The sequence below is a fragment of the Phoenix dactylifera genome, unplaced genomic scaffold (assembly GCF_009389715.1).
Source record: "Phoenix dactylifera cultivar Barhee BC4 unplaced genomic scaffold, palm_55x_up_171113_PBpolish2nd_filt_p 000253F, whole genome shotgun sequence".
Classification (NCBI taxonomy): Eukaryota; Viridiplantae; Streptophyta; class Magnoliopsida; order Arecales; family Arecaceae; genus Phoenix; species Phoenix dactylifera.
In genome coordinates, this window is record NW_024067746.1 from 154,050 (window position 1) to 171,465 (window position 17,416).

Genomic DNA, 17,416 nt, shown 5'->3' on the forward strand with positions numbered 1-17,416 from the left:
GGGTGTCTTGCGGTCTGGCTGTAGTCCAGGCCGCTGTCGCCCAGCCAGGTCGGCTGTCGCGCCAAGGCACCACACAGCATTCGGCCTGCGCGCGCCCGTGCACAGTCCCGCGCGCCTCGCGCGCTCATCATTGCCATAGCGGCGGGGTCAGCCGCGCGCACGCCTGCGCGCAGCCCTATTTGGTCTCAGCGAGGTTTGCCGCATCCGGCCCGTCCGCGCCCGTCGCCTGCGCGCGCCATCCGTCCAAGCCGACCAGCCGTTCGCGCGCGAGCGCACAGCCTGACCTCTGTGCGCGCGTCATGCGCGCCAGGCCAGTCCCATGCTGACTCTGTGTGCGCGGCCTGCGCGCGCTTGGCCTTGGCACGGCCAGACTTCAACGCGCCAGCCCGCACGCCGATGCACCAGAGCCCGACCTGGTCTCCTCATGGCCAACCCTTGGCGGGCGTCTGTCCTGCGCACAGGGCAGCGCCCATGCCTACTGTGCGCACCCTCCGCACAGCCTTTGTCGCGCCCGGCCCTGCCGTGTCACCTGCGCACGGACGAAGCTTGGGCCGAGCGTGTATGCGCGTGTGCCCCCGCGTGCTAGACCTGATGGCGCGACACCACGACACCTGAACCGAATATGAATCCATATGTGGTCCGTACAACTCAAATTAAGCTAGGACTTATTTTTTTTCCTGAAAAAAATATTAAAATATTTTTTTTAAAAATAATTTAAAAAATATGATATTTGAAAAAATAATTTTGATATATTTAATTGATCATTAAAAAAAGTGGCAGTCGAGGTGCTCAGTCGAGAACCAGCCGCTGCTCCACGATATTCGCAGAGCACTGAGGGAGATTGATTCCTACCAGGCCACACACGTATATCGGAAGGTAAACGGTGCTGCAGACTGGGTTACTTCCTTCGCGGCTCGTCACTCAGGAGATTTTTTCTGGCTAGACCACGGAACTGTGCCTATGCCTTTGTGCAGTATTTTGTTTTTTGATTTTATTGGCTGTTTTCACACTCGTCAGGTGTGAGCCGCCAATTTACCCCCCCAAAAAATAGCATATTTTAGAATAACTTATATTTAGTTAAACATCTATTTTTTTTAAAAAAATATTTATTATACTATTAAGGAAAAATGTTATACTTGGATTTTTATAACTTAAGAGTATTTTTGGAAAAAAAAATCGAATTTCTGATCCAAAAAAAACAGCTTTCTCATGTTCTCATAATTTTTTTATAAAATATAAAAAATTTATTTTTATGAAAATACTACTTTTTAATTTTTAAAAAGAGAGTCAAACAAGATATATATATATATATATATATATATATATATATATATATATATTTTTGTTTTCCGTTGCTTCTTCTGACTTTGGCGCCCTTGACAACGCAATAGATTTTGGCAATCTTGGATGGGATGTTTTTCTGGATGTGAATGATAAACTTTTTCAAAAGGTGTGAGAAAACTTGTATTGTTTTCTAGATATGAATGGTAAACTTTTTCAAAAGGTGTGAGAACACCTATATTGTCGTTTCTAATATCATCCATGAACCATTTTTGATTATACGGGACCCACAAAAGGTCACCGTATGGGGAGATTATGAAATTCTCGCTATTCAATGAAGAAGGTGCAGTTATTGTCTTCTTAAGCCCTTAGTATTGTCTCCATATATTTTTCGGGCTTAACATTTGGAATACGGTTGGCTATGTACTGGACTACGATTGTTATGTAAGCTACGATACGGTCGGCCAAACCGACCAAACTCACAACGATCAGTCAAGAAAGCGATGCTTCCTAATGTTCAAACTCTTTTTTCCTCTTCCTTAACCACAAAGTATCCTCTCTCATAAAAACCCGCCTTAACCACAAAGTATACTCCCCCATAAAAACCCCTCTTAAGTCATCGTCGTCCCAAACCCCAACCTTGAATCCAAGAAGACGCAAAAGAAGAGAATGGCCGACGGCGAGATCATCGTGGTTCCCTTCCACAGCTCCGGCCACATCTTCCCGGCCATCGAGCTCGCCAACCACCTCGCCTCTCGTAACCACCGCATTGCCCTCCTGCTTCCCACCACCCCCTCCGACGCCTCTCTCCACCCTCTGATCCGGATCGTGGAGTTCTCCATGCCCCACCCTCCCGGTGCTCCTCCAGGACCACCACAACCTTTCTCCTCCACTTCTTCTTTTTCTTCTTCCCCATCTGGGACCCCCTGCTCCTCCTTCGATGATTTCCTCGCCCGGCGATTTGACGGCGATGATCCGTCGCCTCCCCCGATCTGTGCCATCGTCGACGTGATGATGAGCCATCTCTTGGACATCTGCCGCGAATTCCAGATCCCGGTCGTCAGTTTGTTCACGTCCAGCGCCTGCTGCACCGCTCTGGATCACGCCATGTCGAAACTCTCAATGGAGGATCTGGGCCCCGGTCGGACAGTCACCATCCCGGGCTTGCCGGAGGAGATGGCTCTCACGTCCCAAGATCTCAACCAACGACCGGGCCATCCGGGTGCTCGACCGCCCATGTTTGGACCGGACCATGGCGGTCCGCCACCACATTTTGGCCCCGGCCGTGGTGACGTACGCCCGCCTGGTCCGCCTCCTCCGTTTGGACCCGGCCGTTTTGGCGTTCCGCCGCCTCCGCTCCGACAGGGAGAGGGCGGCGCTCCTCCACCGCCACCATGCCCTGGCCACCAGGAAGGCCCTCCGCCGTCTCCAAGACGAGGACCGCCGCCGCCTCCTCCATTTGGACACGGGCACTGCGGTGGACCTCCTGCACCGCCCACATCCGCCGGCGGTGGCCCACATCCGACGCCACCACTTCGACCGGGAGATGGAGGCGCTCCTCGGCCGCCGCCGCCGTGGGATGGCCATGGCCACCATCCGCCACCGCCGCCGGTGCCCGGACACGGGCACTTTGCTGGCCCTCCGCCACCTCCATTTGGCCACGGGCAAGGTTGCCGTCCTTCACCGCCACCGCCCGATAGAATAGGCCCAGGACACGGCGGAGGTCCCCCGGGCCTGGCCGATACGGAGGGCGCGATCGCGTTGCTCTTCAACACCTGCGATGATCTGGAGCGTCCGTTCCTGGATTACTTGGCTAAGCAAACGAAGAAGCCGGTGTGGGGCGTGGGCCCGCTGCTCCCGGCCGCTTTCTGGTCCGCCGCCGGTTCCCTCGTCCACGACGCGGAGGTCCGGCCCCAGCGCGGCGACTCCAGCGTCAGCGAGCGCGATGTTCTGGAGTGGCTGGACTCGAAGCCGCCGGGATCGGTAATCTACGTGTCCTTCGGCTCCATCGGGGCCCCGAGCGACGCGGAGCTGGCTGAGCTGGGGGCCGGTCTGGAGGAGTCGAACCGGCCTTTCATCTGGGCCATCCAGCCCAATGCGATGCAGCACGACCCGGCGGGGCTCCCGGTCCAGACCGATGGAAGCTTCTTGGAGCCGGAGGGGCTGGCGAGCCGGGTCGGGGGGAGGGGTCTGGTGATCCGCGGGTGGGCGCCGCAGCTGCTTATCCTGAGCCACGGGGCGACAGGGGGGTTTGTGACGCACTGCGGCTGGAACTCGACGGTGGAGGCGCTGGGGTGCGGGGTGCCCATGCTGACGTGGCCGCTGCACGGGGATCAATTCCACAACGCGAGGCTGGTGACGCGGCGGCTCCGGGCGGGGATCGCCCTTAAGTCCGGGTCGGAATCGGTGAGCAAGGACGGCGTGTTGCAGGGGATCGAGCGGCTGATGGTGGGCGAGGAGGAGGTGAGGGAGCGGGCCGCCTCGGCGCGGGAGATATTCGCCGGTGGGTTTCCTCGGACCTCCTCGGCATCCTTGGACGCGTTCCTCGATTTCATCCATCACCGTTGATTTGATTTTGCTTTCAGAAGTGCGCGGAATGGTAGAACAGCAGTATTGGATTGGATGTATCTGCCAGGAGTCAGTTAGCCTGTGTCTGTCTACACTACTACATCGAATCGTGTTGAAAACCTTGTTCTAAGAATAAATAAATAAACTTTTATAAATATTTAGTGTAACAGGTTCCTGAAGAAATCCTTCATTTTTGGAGTCCAGAGTCCCATTTACAATAACGCATGATGCGATTCTAAATTTCTAATGGTCACTTTTAGCATCACATTATTTTGTTCAGAATTTTGAGTGGATGCTTTACCCGTAGGATTCTTCCAAACTTAGATGCTCTGTAGATATGTGTTAGAAAGAAGCAGAAGCAGCAGCAATGAAGTTCTTCATATGCTTGTTCACAAAGCCACAGAGACTATGAATTGCTTCAAAATAAAGGCCTCTCACTAAACTATATCATTAAAAAACATAATCAACAACTTCGTTTACCAGCTAAATCGCAATTCAGTTTCGCATAAGAACAGCAAGCTTCCCATGCATTGTCAGCCGCCTTAAGGTACCCTTTTGAACAGCCATCAAAAATACCACTCAAATTTATAGATGAAAGCAGTAAACGATGGTAAGCTATACTCGATAGAGCCAAGAAGGAAGTAAATGCCTCTTCTATTATGGTATATGCGAGACAACCAATGCCTCTTTGAATATTTAAGTAGATGAGAAACATAATGTATAGATGACTCTGCATAACATAAAGTAAAAATTTTATATCCAGATGGATATCACAGTATTTTCTGAATACTTGCTAAAGATAAACTAGGAAATCACAAGAAAAGATCACAAGCAGAAAAAGAAGGGGTCGTACTTCAACATATGTTACAGAATACCTTCATAGGAAAAATTAACCTGTTCGGTCAAACGTAGGAAGGGAAGGAGGACTTGCATGAGCTTCAAAGTGTAAAGTAACATGTAGAGAAAATTGCTGCACTGAACCTTTGCGTGGTCATGTATGCCATTGCTGATGGCCTAGGAAAAAATAGAAAGAATAACAGGTTGGGTTGGGGGGGGGGGGTGGATGGTGGTGGGGGAGGGGTGATGTGGAGTCTAAAATCAACTAATGAATTGAATCAGTAGGACTATTGTCAAGTCCTGAAATCATCGCAGATGACAGCTTAAGATGTGACACTCTGACTGCACCAATAAGCTGCTCTGGAAGCTCTTCAGAAGTGTTTGCCTGTGGGTAATTTACAATTGGCAGATGGTTAGTATTCTCAAGACAGACAATGAACAGCTAATATTTTTCCATCTGCACCAGAACATTCAGGTCCAAAACAAGCATGCTAAGAATGATGCATAAATAATGCAAGACCCTTTTTTTCTGATATTACTTGCAGATTGAATGTGAAGCCCTGAAGTCCAACAAATGGAGAAATTATACTCATTTTACCACCCGCTAGTTACAATTTCATTACATATTTTCATCTAACATACATTGAAATGAACACAGAGAGCATTAAGGAAGTATTTCAATACCCAGCAAACGTATCTTTATCATATTCTGAACAGCCTTAGAAAAGCTAGCACTGCACTGGCTCAACAACCCAGAATTCTTGGGATTCCACGGATCACCTATTGTAGGGACTGAAAAATCTGTATATGGGTTTAGCCAGATAGCCCAACTCCACAATGTCAGTAACTTCTTCCAACATATGATTCTTACTGCTGCTCCATTTGCTTATAGGATATCCTTCAGACAGCTAGGCATTGAAACACCCCAAAATAATTGGGCAGTTGGAGTTGATTGCATTAATACAATTAATGACCACCATCCTGCTTTCCTAATCAACCAACACTCTTTGTGGGAATTGTGTTGCAAGCAGTCGGGCACCACAACCCAGTTTCTAGTTTATCCCGCATCACCAATTCTGCTTACCAAAAATGGCCCACTAGGAGCACTCGATTCCATGGCACGACTCAACAGAGCAGCTACACCATCCTACCTATTAAAAATTTGAGAATGGGTTGAGATCATTGTGCCCTGATGCCTCTAATCATTGGCTTTACCCGATAGAACTCGCTCATGGGCTCCAGCTATCCTAAGGAAAACTTCAGAGGGAATCAGTTACTAGATGGTTCGATTAATCTTTCGCCCTAATATCCAAGTTAGACAAACAATTTGCACGATAGTGTTACTTCGGGCCTCCACTAGAGTTTCCTCTAGCTTCACCTAGCTCAAGCATTGTTCACCATCTTTCAAGTCCTGACAAGGGCAAGAGAGTAGAGAGGATATTGCCCAACCCCTCCTTAGAGGGGAAAGGGAAGGCAGCAGCAAACGAGATGGACCTCGATCAACCTAATTAGGCAAGGGCTTCCACACTAGGCATGGCGGCGAACCCTGATCTAAAGGTGAAGGGGAATCATGGCTCGCCTTCTTGGAGTTTTGTTGACCAGATTACACAGAAGGCAATGAAGGTAGGTAGATCCTAAGCAGAGGTGGTCCAGGGTGCTAAATGCTTCTGATGGGAGACTACTTAAGAGATTGCAGATGACATTGCAGCATTGGTGTAGAAGTTCAACCAGGTGGTTGTTTTCTCCGATGAGAAAATAGATCGAGTATGTAAACGCTAGAAGGCAACATTAATCGGTAAGTTTCTAGGGTGTGGCCTTCCTCTGGATTTTGTGCAAAAAGAGCTACGAGTGAGGTGAAGCGTGGAATGAAAGTTCCATGTTTCACCGCTCTCAGAAGTGCTTCTTCTCTTTGATCTGCCATCCAAGGATGTAAAGGATCGTATTCTAGCCAAGAGGCCCAAGTCTTTAGTGGGGCAGCTCCTTGCCCTAGAAGGTTGGCTGCCAAATTTTAAGCCTGGTCAGGATGCCATCCAGCAGGCTAAGGTTTGGTGCCATGACTGATACAGAACACTTGTGGTCTGTATATAATTGGAACGTCACTCATCACTTATCAATCACATAATTTATATAATAGAATAATGAGTTTGGGTGAGATAATATCAAACGCACTTTTAATCATGTTTACACAATCCTTGCTTGAATGGACACGTCGAAGGCATGTGCCAAAATGGCTATATGGTAATAAGAGAATGGGTACAACACCCTCGGAAAAAGACTCTAAGGAACAAGACCGTATACATAATGGGATGGGGAGCTAAGTAAAAGCATCTCACTAGAGGACGAATATGCGAAATGACCAAAAAGAAGGTTAACCAGTAGACTGAATAGAGATATGAAAAGAAATTCAGCCAATCAAATGTTGTTATTGGTCTGACAGTTGATGCAAAATGATAATGCTGAATGACGTACTTAGTGGAAGGTAATTGGCAACAATTACTAAAACTACCAGGCATGGAGGCGGACGTGATTATAACCGGCAAAGATGGATAGTTACTATATACTAGAATAAATATTAGAATTATACTATGTAGAAAAGGCCCTTCAACAATCAATCCAATCAGTTTATCTTTATCTTTATATTTATCTTAGTCATTTATCTTAGGACTAGGCATAACTTAGCTTTCTACCATAGATTATTTCTACACCCTCATCGTAGCCCCATGCTACACTCTTTCCACCATGGCGTAGCGCTACACCTCCATGTCCACCTTTTTCGAATAGTAGTGACATGGTGGTAGAAATCCTTAAAAGTCAAAACACTTAGATCCATGCTGCTCTCTATTCTATGTTTGATCCACACCTTTCTGACTAGCCCAACATTGGTGGAATGTCTGCACACGCATCCAAGCCTCACCCAATCAAGCTTGGCAAGTCGTCCTTTACCTCGACCAACCAAGCTCCCCAAGGATCTCGAGTTTCCTGACTCGTCCGGAACATGATGGAAAAGGTGGCAACAAATCCCAAGTGGAGTGTCGATGGGTCTCATATATGTCAAGGTCTTGTTCGTAATCAAGATCCCAAGTGGTCTATGGGTCTCATATATGTCAAGGTCTTGTTCATAATCAAGCTATATCTGCCCTGCTTCCTCTCCTTTCTCCAAGGTTCGCTGTACCGATCGGTACCGGTCGGTACCGAGCGTACCGTACCCGTACCGATGGGTACCGGTATTGGTACACCAATCTCGGTACAGTCGGTACCGAGCGTACGGTACCGTACCGACGCTCGGTACGCCTATACTAGTGCGGCACCGGTACGGGGTACCGGTATTGGTACACCAATCTCGGTACAGTCGGTACCGAGCGTACGGTACCGTACCGACACTCGGTACGCCTATACTAGTGCGGCACCGGTACGGGGTTCGGTACCGGTACGGCGAACCTTGCCTTTCTCCTCTTTCTTTCTATTTTTCTCTCTCCCCTTATCCGTCCCTGCCAACACACCATGACCAAACCCATTAGAAAAGAGAGGCATTTTTTCTCTAATTTTTTTCTCAAAAAAAAAGAGAACTAGAGAGGTAGCACTTGGAATGTCAAGCCCGACTGGTTTGTGCTGGGACTTGTAGGACGTCTCAGCCCACAAATGGATCGATGTATAGCACAATTCTCACATACCTATTCCTTGTCGGAATGGTATAGTAGCAATGGTATTGACCCATTCTGCCGATACCTAAAAATTTGATATATTGCTAATATATAATGCAAACTCTAGAGAAGGATGTTCATGATCCATCAAACTATCAATTGTCTCGCCCGATCTAATGTGAGCATGAAAATTTAAAATGAGTAAAAGAAACCAACAGACCAACAAGAGAAAGAAATTTGGATGCGCAAGCAGAGAAGAGAAAGTAATAAAACTAAGTAGGTAGGAAAGGAAAAAAATAACTCTGGATAATTTCTTTCTGTGGAGTCAAGATACAAATCCCAAGGAACTTAAACAGTCTAGAAAATTCTATCTCTAAGAAGAGAAAGAAATTCGAATGTGCAGGATAAGAAAAAAAGAAAATGTGAGAAAAAAATCTGGGTAGATGGGTAGAGGAAAAAGAGACCATAACCTAGATAGACCTTTTCTTATAGAGAAAGCTTTAATTAGAATTTCAAATGGATAAAAACTCTCTGATGGGATCATCAAGATCTGACACAATCACTATGCCTCTCATCTATCCAGTGAAAAACAGTATAATTTGGATTGACATGTTCATTTATTCATCAAATGCTTCTCTTTCTCCATAAATCATGGGCATGACATGTGAAAATTTCTAGTATTTTGAATATGAAGCTTCTATAATTGAAATCAAGCAGATTAACAGATTGTTTGAACTGGAAACATTGGAGTAGATTACCTGTATAAGAAATGCAATATCAACAACCAATGATGTAACTACACCTAATACAAGCCCCAAAACTCCATTGGCTACTGTAGAAGAACCAATGTCAACATCTATCTGCGCATTCCTACCAAAAGTCAGACATCTTGTATCTTCTCATGCTGCAAGTTACAAATTATTTTTGATAGTTCTGTTACCTCCAAGTACTTCGGTCTACGAATGTATGTACAATCAACTGCTTTCCCCAATAAACAAGGAGAGCTTCCAACACTTTGGCGCACAATCCAGGAGCCCTGCATAAACAAGCTTGAGTCAAGAAAAGATGATACACAACCCTTAAATGGGTCATCATGTGTTATGCTGAGTATTTACTGTAATAGGAAGGAGATGGAGACCTTAGGAACAGATGGGATGAGCTTGAACCTACTATTACGAAATTCATCATCACCATCAATGAAACGCTGCAATAATGATCCTGGTACCAGTTGTTTCATTACAAAATAGAAGACCATACTATAATTGGTTGATCCTGGAATCTGCAAGACTACCAAGTTTATTTTATTTCGCTCACAGATTTGAAGTGCATGAATATATATATATATATATATATATATATATATATATATATATATATATATATATATATATATATATATATATATATCAAAAAATGAATATCTAGAAACACATTGATATGTTTGCAAGCAGCATAATGCACCAAAAGAAATTTGGTTTTCAGTCATTTACAGAGACGGGATTTTAGTCAGGCTAGAAAAATATCAAGAATAGGATTATTCCAGAGTCCAGATACTTGCATAAAAGACAATAGAGAAGAACTTGTCAACAAAATATCCTACAACAGAACTTAAGGAGGTGGATGTTCTCTTTCAGTTCAATATGAATCCAATAAAATGCATATATGCATTATTGCTGAATGGAAACCAAAATGATCAGCCTGCACTAAGAGATATGCTCATTTGAGTGTTCTGCCAGGTTTTTAGTCTGCAGGAACAGATGAAACTCATGTTTCCTTGCAAATGTTTTATCTAGAACCAAGTAAAATAACAGAAAAATTTCCATTTGCAAGTTAGAGGGAAGGAAGCAATAGATATCCAAAAATTAACCAATGCAAAGCAGTTTAAGATTTATAACAGAAAAATCAAAAACTCACTTGCAGATTTATGATCAATGAGAACAGTCCTTTCTCAGAGGCAACCTACATCAGCATAGAAAACTTTTATTGAGGGCAAAAATAATAGTTTGACATGTCATTTACTTCTATAGACATTCAGAAAAATGCTTATGCATAAGGCTATAACATTTATTAGAATTTTACATCAATTACAAATCAATAAAAACAGGCATGTACGGTAAAAATTAGAGTACCAGTTATTATGCCTGTAAACAATAACCAATGGGTAAAACGAGTTGGTCAATCTTCAAAACCATCAAATTGGCACACAAGTTGATCCATCTTCAGAAAATCAAAGCATGTCCTGCTGCATACTAGATAGGCTAGATTTAACTCTACCATTTAGTACACATTAAGAAAACATGTGATTCTTAATGCAGTAAACATGATAAATCATAAACACATATCTCAAACTCAAGCCAAAAAGAAGAAATATGATATATTTATGCATGTATGTGTGAAACTGAAAATACCAGCAGCAAAAATATGATAAAATTACAATATGTTATGAAAAGGAAAGGATGAAAAAATGAGAGAACTTTATATCTAATAATGTAGCTAAAACTATATTCGTCAGGACAGTTATTATTATAACATATCTGGAATTTAATGTTTTTGACTAAGTTCTCAAGCTTTGTCTAGCATGACAAAGGAGCTATCAAGTCTAAATAAGAGCCCTGATGCATGACAATAAGCATATTCATTTTATATTAAGCCACAAGTGAAATTAGTCTCAGAATGGCCAAGCAAAATCATGATTAAAGTTCAGTCAGACTAAATAATATTAGTGTCTGAGTTATATCTGTGAGGCCCAGCCTCATTGGCTCGGCCTGTTAGCTCAACCCAGCCCCCAATCATGGCCCGAAGGGCCATCTCAATCAAAAATAAGGCAGAGCCCTAATTGATCGCGGCAGAGGAGGAAGAGTCCTCTACCACGAACTCCATCGGAGGCTAGGATAAGCCTAGCCTCCACTCCTATTTAGAGCCCCTGCTTGATGGACCTCCACCAGCGATCATCGACCTCTTTTTTCTCTTTTCTTCTGTTGAGTTCACGATTGCCCATCTTCATATTCGCTGGAAATCGAGGCCGTCAGACGCCTCCAAAGCCGAGGTAATACCCTAGCCTTCCTCCTCTTTCCTTCTTCCCACGACCTGACATCATGATTGTCGGCCGAAAATTGACCGAAAATCAGACCCCTGTATTTTTTCTGTTTTGGTCGAGTTGTTCTTCCTCTTTCAAGCCACCAGCGCTGCCGCCTCTTGCCGTCGGACCTTCGGTTGAGTCCCACAGTCTCCCTACTCTCTTCCACGATGGAGCCGTGGCCGCCGGTGAGCGGCCAATGGCCGAAAATCAAGAAAATGTGAGGCCCAACCTCCTTGGGCCGGCCTGTTGCCCCGGCCCAGCCCCCAATCGCGGCCCGAAAGGCCGTTTCAATCAAAAACAGGGCAGAGCCCTGATTGATCGCGACAGAGGAGGAAGAGTCCTGCTCTACCACAAACTCCATCGGAGGCTAGGATAAGCCTAGCCTCCACTCCTATTTAGAGCCCCCTCGATGGACCTCCACCGGCGATCATCGAGCTATTTTCTCTCTTTTCTTCCATTGAGTTCACGGTTGCCCGTCTTCATGTTCACTGGAAATCGAGGCCGTCAAATGCCTCCAAAGCTGAGGTAATGCCCTAGCCTTCCTCCTCTTTCCTTCTTCTTCTTCCCACGACCCGACATCATGGCTACCAGCCAAGAAATCAGCCAAAAATTGACCGAAAATCAGACCCCTTGTATTTTCCCTATTTTGGCCGAGTTGTTCTTCCTCTTTCCGGCCATCTGCACTGCTGCCTCTTGGTGCCGGACCTCCAGTTAAGTTCCACGGCCTCCCTACTCTCTTCCATGATGGAGTTCTAGCTGCCGGAAATCAAGAAAAGGTCTGATTTCCCTATTTTTTGGTTCATTTTCTTGAATTTTCTCGTCGGCCGACCACTGCCGCTGGCCGTCACCACCTTCGGTCGCTACCTCGCCGGACCACCATGACCACATCCACCAGTTGCCTCCTTCCTTTGTTTTGCCAAGAAAGAAGAAAAAAGAAAAGAAGAAGAGGAGAGAGAGAAAGCTATCCCTCTTTTGTTTCCTCTTTTTTCTTTGTTTCTCTACACTTTCTCTCTTTAGAAGATCTGTAGAACCCAGAATCGGGTTTTGTCGACCTGATCTACAAACCCAAGTTGACCCCTGTAAAGGGCCCTAATCTGCCCCGGTGCCCAGGCCGCCTACTGGACCAATCACCTCGGCCCTATTGAATGTTCTGAAACCCCCATTGATGAACTTTTTTGATTGATCTTAGCCTGATTAAGTCTGATTCATTGAGCGAATCGTCTACACTTGACCTGCTTGGAGCGGCTAAACGCTATCACCTGACCAACCGTCGCCTTTCTTTATTATTTTAATTCAAATAAACATTAATCTCACTTTTAATGTCTTTAAATAGGTCTAGCGGAGTCGCCTAGTGAAGTTTGACGGTATAAGACAAAAGAAGTAAGTAAATCTAATACTTTTACTAGTTTTAGAACTTGTAAATAGATCTTGCACTCCTTATGATCATGTCTTCCGTACATAAAATATGCTTATGGAAATATCATGTTTTTCTTAAAATTATGAATCAGCATATATGTTATAAAAATCGTGCTTTATTATGAAAAAATAGTTCTATGAATGTTTTAATGAAAATAGCTTTGAATCTGATCATGTCATTTAGTATTTTTCATCTATTTATATATATGCTCTACGAAAAAGATATAAGCTTTCTAAAGGCTCTCAAATAGTTATGTATGATCCTTTGAATTGAAAAAATCGACACCTAAAGCTAGCATCCATACGAACAATAGCCCTGCCAATGGGTATAAAGTTGGCACACAAACATGAATCTTTATCGATTACGAACACCGGCTCTGTCATGGGTATAAAGTGACCATAGCACGTCTATCTATGAGCAATATTTTGAACTTTGATATGGCTAAATGGAAAGAAATGATTTATTTATTTATTTGCAAAATGAACTTGGAACTATGTTTATAAAATATGTACGATTTGTTCATGTATGATTTGCTTTATGATTTTTTTTAATATATCGTACTATAAAGTGCTTATTTTGGAATATTTGTTATTTTTCTTAAATGATGCATTAGCATAGAAAAACTAATGCTTGATTCGGTAAGATAGTGAAAGGTTTACTTACTAAGCTGTGTTGCTTATATACCTCTATTTTTCTTTTTCTCTCTTCAGACGAATAGGGGCTATAGGAACGAAGGATAGTCCAGGCTTGGAGTTCGCGCTAGCAAGCTTAGCACTCTATATAACAGAGCAAAACTTTAGTTCTTTAGTTGATTATAAAATTGTAGTTAGTGATTTTCTGAATAGTAAAGATTGTGGGTTTGTTTTTATGTTTGAATTTAGGCGCTCTGAACCAATATTGATTTTATTTAATAGATGATGAAATTGAATACCTATTGATTATATTATTTTTGAGATGGACCTGAAAGTTAAATATAATGTTGGCTTTATGTTATCATGGGTTGTACCCCTCGGTAGCACGGCCATGTCATGCTTTGGATCTGGGGTGCAACAAATCATGAAGTTCTTTAGTTGATTATAAAATTGTAGTTAGTGATTTTCTTAATAAAGATTATGGGTTTGGTTTTTATGTTTGAATTTAGACGCTCTGAACCAATATTGGTTATATTAAATAGATGATGAAATTGGATTCCTATTGATTCTATTATTTTTGAGATAGATCTAAAAGTTAAATGTAATGTTGGCTTCATATTATCGTGGGTTGTATCCCTCGGTAGCACAACCATGCCATGCTTTGGATCTAGGGCGTGACAAATCATGTTACAGATCTAGGGCGTGACAATATCCTTGGTTGTACTTTCCAACTTAGAATACAACACATAAACCGATAGATCTAAGTATCTAACAATGTAATCCATGAGATTTAGCATGCCCGTACTAATGCATTAGATATCATACTCGACCCAAAGTCTCCTGCTTTTATTCTTTTAACAATCTCCTTTTTATGTTTGGAAACAAAAGATAGCGATGCCAGATCTCAGAATAAGTCATAGGAGGAACTAGAACACATACTTTCTTTGTCATGTGACAATAAATTCTACACAAACAATGCAGAATACAAGGACAAGGGCTTAATTTCTGGAAAAATAATTGTTGACATAGTTTTTTACTTTCCTCACTACTTATTGTCAGTCTAGTTACTATTGGAATAGCACCTGACAACCAGAAACTTTGTTACATGCTTAAAAGACCATCAAAGCTGTCTTACAGAAACCAAACAGAGATAACCATTTCATTTTTGAAATTTTATAAAGTAACTTATTCAACTTACTTGGGCCGCACAACCGGCTCGTCTTGCAACATTGTCCATTCTTTTCGTGTCCTTCAACCAATCGACTGCTGCAAGTTCCATGAGATGCTTCCCTGCTGGTATCTGCAAATCAAATGTTGGAATTATACTAACTCAAATATGTCTTTAATGCTATTCACTAAGGTCTAAATGCAGTAAAACACATTGCACTACGAAAAGCATCTAGCAACCTTGGACTTGTCCTGTAGAAAATTTTTGCTACGGACTTTAATGTTCTTCCCATCAGGTATACTCCAGCAGTCTCGACTACCATCACGGTCATCCCGACGTAGATTGCCAGAAAAGCAGGACAAATCAATTTGATCTGAAGGCTCCTCATCCAAAACTTCAGTTTGCGAAGTATACAAAAAAGGTAGATAGTTCAGTTTCCTCTATGAGATTTCATTATAGGAGCAGAAAAGTATACTATGAATACCTATTTGCATAACATCATTTTCAGTCTTGATTGCATATGCCTGCGGATATAAAGTATTCATGCTTAGAAAAATTTCAGAACGGTCATGCACAACCAAAAAGCAGCCTACTCACCTCTTGTATAGCTTCAGGAATTTGATAGTCATCATCATCATCAGAGTCTTCATCTAATAAAATAGAGTGTCTGCTACCAGCAAGCACAGGATCCAATGGTGGGCCAGGCTGAACATCAATTTCCTGAGATTTCTGATCCTTCTTAGAAGAAACAGACTTAGTCATATTGACCATGACTGGAATCCTTGGGACTGTATGTATTTCATCTGTTTGAGAAAAGAATTCACGCAACCCTGCCACAGGTGCAAAAATGGTAATGCCCACCATGAAGCAGTTTAAATATAACAGAATGAAAAATTGTATGGAATAAAGTATAACTGTGTATACCATTAAAGATCTAACCAAAATACTTGTTATCAGGCAATGGAATATACAAGAATAACAAAAACAACTGCTTTTCAATTGTAATATCATATAGCTTTGGCTACGAAGACCACATTCTGCTAGGAGCCTAACTTTGATGATAGGAAATCTTATAGTGCTTCTAGAAATCTACAAATGACAAACTGTCTATAGCAAATACATTCACCATAAAAGGATTTTAAGACTATTTCATAAATGAAAAACTTGAGGAGCAAAACTTAAGAAAATACCACTAACTTCGTAAATAGCAGTAGAAATTACATACTTATTTTTATACTCTCACACAAACACAAAAAATAACCATATATAATTTATGGATGAGTGATGTGCTCTCAGAAAAACTGGAAAGAGACTATTACCAGCAACACTACTCAACATCTGAAGTAAACAATGCTGCTGAAATGATGGAATATAGCCCACACCCCAACCCTTGAGGTCAATTTGCATAAGATGCTGAACTTGAGTTCGAGATCTCCCATTGCGAGATTTAAGGGGTGAAATCTTAAATCCACCACCTGAAATATATTTTTTTTAATGAGAAGAAGATGATAATTATGACTTACATTCATTACAAATAAATCAGAAAATCCTAAGTGTAATTCAAAAGGCACATAATGAAATGTACTCTCAACATGAGCTCTCACAAATCCAGGCTGAAGACCACAGTTAGCATGTGCTCTGGATTGAAGTAACACAACTGCATACAGAAAACATGCATTCTTGTGTATTAGATAATATGCCAGCAAAAAAGTGAAAGTACCCAAGACACTCACCATAGCTTCCATCATCATTACGTCGCCAATAACGCACATAACAAAGATCACGGGGCCACACAAACCTGCTTAAACACATAATTCGGGACATTTTGTGATCTACACAGCTAAGATGCCTCAACATAGTTTCATTCTTTAAAAAGAAACTTCTGGGACAGCTTTGATAGGACAGTGACACAGTAAATTTCCCCAATGATATGGCCCAAATACAAACATGCATGTACAGTGACATTATTTCCTTGATCTAGATATGATATACTTAATGGCCTAATTGTAAATTGCTAAACTGACATTGTTAGAAGTTTCAGTAAGACTTAAATTTAGCTTAGAGTGGATCACTACAACAGCATAATTCAACGTTTATGAGAAGCATATGACGTTAAAAGGACTTAAACTTATCATATAACATACAACTATAATAGTACAATAATCTTAAAATACAATTGTGGCGGATTTCTTGTACTCACAGATTCCATCTAGCACATGAAATTATTAAAATAAATTGGAATTATGACCACTAAGTAGAACAGGCAACAATCAGAATTAATTTGATGCATCTGAAATTATGAGTTAAAAAAATATTACATTGGGAACCAGTCCAGCTGCAGTCTATGATACAGTATGGCAGTGTGTCCATCAACCTCCTCAACTAGGCTACCATACTGAAAAGTGCAATCCCACCTATATTAAGAGATGGTAAAAGATAGATAAGAAAAACAGCTAGCCTAGATGAAAGATTCAATATACAAAAAAGTAAAGACAAAACTTACTCAAAGCGTGTTTCATCCATACTCATTACGAGCTCAAATATGGCTTCACATGTGGCGTCCACCACACCAACAGCCTTCATCGCCCTACTGAAGCTTCTTGGCTGAATGCAACATATTTCACATAACCACAACTAATTGTTACCCAACCTGAAGTTTCTAGCATTACCATATACATACTGATATAAACAGGCATTAACAACATACAAGATAGTCAACTTCTAGAAGTTCTTCAAAAATGCGTAACCCTGAAACACATGCATATAGAAATGAATAAATATTCGTTTTACAGG

At 42.5% G+C, this 17,416-nt stretch overlaps 2 protein-coding genes across 6 annotated transcripts in view; one reads left to right on the top strand and one right to left on the bottom strand.

Annotated features, from left to right (window-relative positions):
• The first annotated feature begins 1,857 nt into the window (after positions 1–1,857).
• Positions 1,858–4,089, top strand: LOC113461312 (translation initiation factor IF-2-like). Its single transcript, XM_026801188.2, has one exon. The coding sequence runs from the start codon at positions 1,951–1,953 to the stop codon at positions 3,847–3,849; it is 1,899 nt and encodes a 632-aa protein (XP_026656989.1). The 5' UTR covers positions 1,858–1,950; the 3' UTR covers positions 3,850–4,089.
• A 398-nt stretch (positions 4,090–4,487) lies between these two features.
• The window catches only part of LOC103697302 (protein ENHANCED DISEASE RESISTANCE 2-like), a 36,678-nt gene continuing 23,749 nt past the window's right edge, over positions 4,488–17,416 (bottom strand). For 2 of the 5 annotated variants that reach the window (XM_039117614.1, XM_039117613.1), the window contains exons 8-22: positions 17,331–17,371; positions 17,127–17,227; positions 16,942–17,037; positions 16,357–16,421; positions 16,209–16,280; positions 15,943–16,098; positions 15,221–15,453; positions 15,108–15,147; positions 14,863–15,017; positions 14,654–14,755; positions 10,242–10,286; positions 9,466–9,606; positions 9,268–9,363; positions 9,086–9,187; positions 4,488–5,071 (exon numbers count right to left, since the gene is read on the bottom strand). In XM_039117614.1, the coding sequence (XP_038973542.1) occupies positions 4,952–5,071; positions 9,086–9,187; positions 9,268–9,363; positions 9,466–9,606; positions 10,242–10,286; positions 14,654–14,755; positions 14,863–15,017; positions 15,108–15,147; positions 15,221–15,453; positions 15,943–16,098; positions 16,209–16,280; positions 16,357–16,421; positions 16,942–17,037; positions 17,127–17,227; positions 17,331–17,371 (1,565 nt within the window). In that variant the 3' untranslated portion in view covers positions 4,488–4,951. Of the gene's footprint in view, positions 5,072–9,081; positions 9,188–9,267; positions 9,364–9,465; positions 9,615–10,241; positions 10,287–14,653; positions 14,756–14,862; positions 15,018–15,107; positions 15,148–15,220; positions 15,454–15,942; positions 16,099–16,208; positions 16,281–16,356; positions 16,422–16,941; positions 17,038–17,126; positions 17,228–17,330; positions 17,372–17,416 lie in introns of those variants that run through there. The other 3 variants (XR_005507682.1, XM_039117615.1, XR_005507683.1) reach the window with 3 other exon arrangements.